Source organism: Rhagoletis zephyria, unplaced genomic scaffold, assembly GCF_001687245.7.
Source record: "Rhagoletis zephyria isolate East Lansing unplaced genomic scaffold, Rhagoletis_zephyria_1.1 Rzeph_scaffold_37154, whole genome shotgun sequence".
NCBI lineage: Eukaryota > Metazoa > Arthropoda > Insecta > Diptera > Tephritidae > Rhagoletis > Rhagoletis zephyria.
Genome location: NW_016194209.1, coordinates 1 through 3185, shown reverse-complemented (window position 1 = coordinate 3185; position 3185 = coordinate 1). Strand labels below are relative to the sequence as shown.

General features: G+C 36.2%; 1 protein-coding gene across 1 annotated transcript; it reads left to right on the top strand.

The window, feature by feature from the left end:
• Positions 1–2112: 2112 nt before the first annotated feature.
• On the top strand, positions 2113–3179 carry LOC108354561 (uncharacterized; the record flags this gene model as incomplete). Its single annotated transcript, XM_017605739.1, has 7 exons — positions 2113–2178; positions 2237–2296; positions 2358–2426; positions 2497–2568; positions 2662–2715; positions 2775–2984; positions 3086–3179. Coding segments are annotated over exons 1-7 (625 nt in total), but the record flags the coding sequence as incomplete, so codon positions are not given.
• Positions 3180–3185: the final 6 nt, after the last annotated feature.

The following is a 3185-nucleotide window of genomic DNA, read 5'->3' as shown; positions in this document are numbered from 1 at the left end:
GCTTTGAATTTTTTCATCACCAATTTGGCAAGGGGTCCCTGCGCTTCTACAAGCCGCATGGGCATGCGTATATTTTTTTATTTTTTTATCTTAAAAAAATATGTAAATGCTATAATTACTTTTTTAAAGGTAGAAAAAAAAGGCAAATATCTTAAAAAAGGCAAAAAAGGGCAAACATCTTAAACAAAGGCAAAAAAAGGCAACATCAAATGTGTATATATGGAATCAGGGAAAGCTAAATCGTGGACATTCTTAATCGAATATACTCTATCTCTTTAGNCAGGGAAAGCTAAATCGTGGACATTCTTAATCGAATATACTCTATCTCTTTAGCAGAAAAAAAGGCAATTTCCATAAAATCCGTTCCCTGGCTATGAGATATTTATATTTCATAAACACAAAAGACAGCATTAGATAGCCTGTTTTAAGACCCTTCTACTGATATCTACACCAATGACATGGACTGAGGAGTGGGGCCTCAGTGGTAATTTAAAAAATTGCCTTTTTTCGAATTTCAGGTAGCAGCCACGCCCACAAAGGCATACAAATCAAAATATCCTGGAACGAAACCTTCCTAGTTTTTTGGTACTTTAATTCTTGAAAGTTTGAAAAAAATTAAATGAAGGGACGTACAGTCGCCACATACATACCAAAGCATCTCGTAGTGGAGACACGAACCAAAACGCATTTACCTCTATATCTTTCCAACTAGTAGCCGGAACTTAATATATAAAGTATCGTTTGAAAGGTATTGGCCTATAGAATAACACTAAATATCTTGGGTGTACCCACATGCCTTCTTAATCCGGGAAAAGCAAAAAAAAGTTTTTTGTTTCGCATCACTTTAGCCTGATTTTTAAGAATCTGGTTAATCGTTTATGAAGCTTGAATACATTTTCTGGACACACTCTGCAAGACCTTTCCAACGATATCTCAAACATGTCGATTGGACCTCTGTGTAAAAACTTCCAAATCTCGTGTATATATAATCGAGTCATTTCAGCATGCTTCTATCGCTGCTCGTGCGCTGTGATTAAGCATTGGCTTACATTGTCCCAATTGGCGATTCGTGCTGATCGAGCTCAGGAAGGATAAAAAGGACACGCAGCTACTGAACGACTGAGGCAGGGAACATGATCTACATCGTCAAATGAGTAGTGTCGTAAGTATGCAATTACATCGCGTTATTGACTAAACCGAGCTCTCGTGAGTTACGATTGGCCCCATGGATGCGGTTTTCCAATATTATATTGCGTCAAAGTCTCATTCGGGGACACCAGGATTGTGTCTCTAGATAAATACCTAAATACCTTCGTTGACTCATTTACCAGAACCATTGCGCGCTTTACTTTACAGCGACTTGTCAGAATCAATAGGTATCCGTGAACGTCAATAAATACAACTATTCGGCATCTAAGGGAATTTCGTCCCTTTATCCTACAGTGAATTTCTGCAGGCCAACGATTCTCACCCATTTTATCTTGTTATCACCAGCGAATGCAGAACAAACATTTATTGAAATTTAAAAGGTATAAATTTCACTACTAAAAATTTAAAAATGTTCCTGAAGCTTGCAAAGAAGTTTGGAAAAGAAATATTACTGTTTTTGTTTTTAGGAATAGGGTGGGTAGCTTGTGGAACATCCTATTGAATCATGCGAATATACTACCCAAGGCGAACTTATATAAGGTGGTGTTACTAGCTCAGCTGATTTTGTGTATGTGTTTCGCCGCACGGCTTCTGATATCAAAATGAAAAATTTTGTTTGAATTTCTACACACACTCTTACAGATTTTGACAGTTCATGCCGCCAAAGCAAAAACAAAATACATGTAAATTTTTGTTTTTGTTTTCCTGCTATCACCTTATATAAATTCGCCTTGATACTACCAAAAGCATTTTAATTTGCCTTGGAAAAAAATTCAACAAAGCACTTGGTGGAACAAAAAAAAAATTGAGGAATCATTTGCCTGTTTGTCAATAATTAAATTGAAATAATTTAATAATTGATCTCAGGAAAGTATACCTACTTATATATTTTTCTTCAAACAAAAAATTTCATATACTTTCGTATCGAAAAGATAGTAAGCAAAATACAAATAAACTTTTTGAATGGAATCCAAACGAAGCAATTATCAAACTCTGCACAAGCCGCAATCATCAAAGATACAAGTCTTGGTAAGTTCGCAAGGTAATATGAACAAATCTCCGAGGTTTTAATTTTTTCCTTTGCAAGAAAACGGCTAGCGAAGTGAGCCTTACACCAAGTCAGGCTGCAGAACAAGCCAAGATAAGTGTAAGTTAAGTTGCAATAACTTCTACATTTTAGAATTAATAATCAATAAACGAAAACTTAGGAGCGAAAAAATCCACTAGATGCACTAAGTCGTTTATCACTAAGGCATCAGGGTTTAGAAAAACGTTCGGTAAATCCTTTAAGCACATTCTAAAATAGAAATTAAAATACCTACTAACCAATTTTCATGGACGAAAAAGGGTCTACAAGACGTTGATGATGAATACTTAAAAAAGAATGTCTTCTCTCGTTCAATTTTAAATAAGCATTCGGTAACTGCATCAATGTTTACCGTTTATACTTACATATATTTTCTTACATACATATGGCATTAATTTATTATCTATTTTAATCTTCATGTACAGGGACTGAACGACACTTATGAACAGCATGGTCGTGCAATTTCGTTGGTAAATTTGGTATGTTCTGTACATACAACTATATCAAGTATAAAAAGTTCTTATCTCTGATATAACAGGCGCAGGGCAATGCTTCCCACATACAGATGCAAAAACATGAAGCAAAACAGCAGTCAACGCCGCATTTAACGCAGGTTCAGCCAACTTCTCAGTCGCCCCAAGCATATCAGGCGCCAACGGAATTTGTATCGCATCAACAAGTACCTATCCATCAGCCACAATCGTCATCTGCCGTTCAGTGTAAAAATCAGTCGTACGAGGAATCACATGTAAATTATTCTTCCTATTTCTTTTTGAATATTTATAAATAAATTATATACCTCTTCCATTTAAATCCGCACCTTTTATCTTCACTTGAGCGATTCTGCAGTTAACACAGCCGTTGTCTCCACCTAAATCCCATCAGCATTCCCAGCAGCAGTCCATGCCAGCATCCATAGCACCTGTAGTCGAACCCGAATTGTGCACTA